General features: G+C 56.6%; 1 protein-coding gene across 1 annotated transcript in view; it reads right to left on the reverse strand.

Annotated features, from left to right (window-relative positions):
- Nucleotides 1-6: 6 nt before the first annotated feature.
- Nucleotides 7-1,243, reverse strand: part of LOC109925768 (ETS1-related protein) — a 13,279-nt gene continuing 12,042 nt past the window's right edge. Inside the window, exons 4-5 of the mRNA XM_020525682.2 lie at nt 1,014-1,132; nt 7-485 (exon numbers count right to left, since the gene is read on the reverse strand). Of these exons, the coding sequence (XP_020381271.2) occupies nt 270-485; nt 1,014-1,132 (335 nt within the window). The 3' untranslated portion in view covers nt 7-269. The remainder of the gene's footprint in view (nt 486-1,013; nt 1,133-1,243) is intronic.

Below are 1,243 nucleotides of genomic sequence, written 5' to 3' on the forward strand. Positions count from 1 at the left end.
TGGGTCAGGGTGGTCGTGACCGCTGAGTATCCTGCCGCCAGTGGGGCAGATTCTGACATGGATGTTGAGAGCTCAGACACTCAGCCTTGGCTTCTACCTCTGACCCAGTCCTGCCTTCCCTGGTGAATGAACCAAGCCTCCCGCATCCGCCCACCCGACTCCGGGCCTGACTGGGGAAGCAGAGCCGGTGAACTGCAGTTTTGTTAAAGGAACATTGTCTTGAAACTCCGGGAGTATGTGGGATCTGGGCAGCATTCCCTTGGCCCCTGTCACTGCTCAGTCCGGGGCTTCACATCCAGCCTGGCGTGGATTTGCTGAGGGCTTTCACCCAGCAGGCTTTGCACATCACAGGCGAAACGATAGACGTAGCGCTTGCCTGCTGTCTTCTGGATGATGTCCCTGTGATAATAGTAGCGAAGGCCCCTGCTCAGGTTCTCGTAGTTCATTTTCGGTTTGTTCTTGCGGTTTCCCCACCGCTTGGCAACCTGAGGTGGGGGGTCGGGGGCAGGGAGTGCAGCAGTGTTACCGGTTAGTTCTGGCGGAAATCGTCACCGCCGCCACCCAGTCCTGACTCAGTAGGGGCAAGGAGCAAGACATTCGGCCCAACCAGCCTGCTTCATCATTTGGTTCCACTGGATGCTCCATCACTTTTCATGCCTTTTACCCTCTCCCACCCCTCACCATCCCTCCTCAGGTGGGGACGGTATTTACCCCTCAGCCTTTCTGATCACCCACAGTGAAGATTGCGTGAGGAGGTGACTATGCTAAAGTGGGATCTTGCTGTGCGCAGTTTGGCTTGTGCCTTTCCTGCATTGTGACAGTGACGGTGTTCCATTCAAGGGGTCCTGGGCTGGGTACTGGTCTCCTGCCACCACCAACACTGCGCCCCCACCCACCCCCCTCCACACACACAGACACACTCACATACCCCTCCCTTCCCCAGCAGCACCCCCCACCCCAATAACCCACAGCGAGATAGCAGATGGTCTGGTAGACAGGTCGAACCACCTCACCTCATTCGGGTCGGAGAGTTTGAACTCCCAGCCGTCTCCTGTCCAGGTGATGAAGGACTGGCATGATTTATCCAGGAGCAGCTCCAGGAGAAACTGCCAGAGTTGGATGGGCCCATTGCCTGTGGGTGGAGGGGATAGAGATTAGTCAGAGTTATGACAGAATAGGTGGAGGCTATTCAACCTGGTGACTCTTCACCTCCTGCATATCAGTCAGGGCCTTTCCTCACACC

Source organism: Rhincodon typus, chromosome 47 (assembly GCF_021869965.1).
Source record: "Rhincodon typus isolate 14 chromosome 47, sRhiTyp1.1, whole genome shotgun sequence".
Classification (NCBI taxonomy): Eukaryota; Metazoa; Chordata; class Chondrichthyes; order Orectolobiformes; family Rhincodontidae; genus Rhincodon; species Rhincodon typus.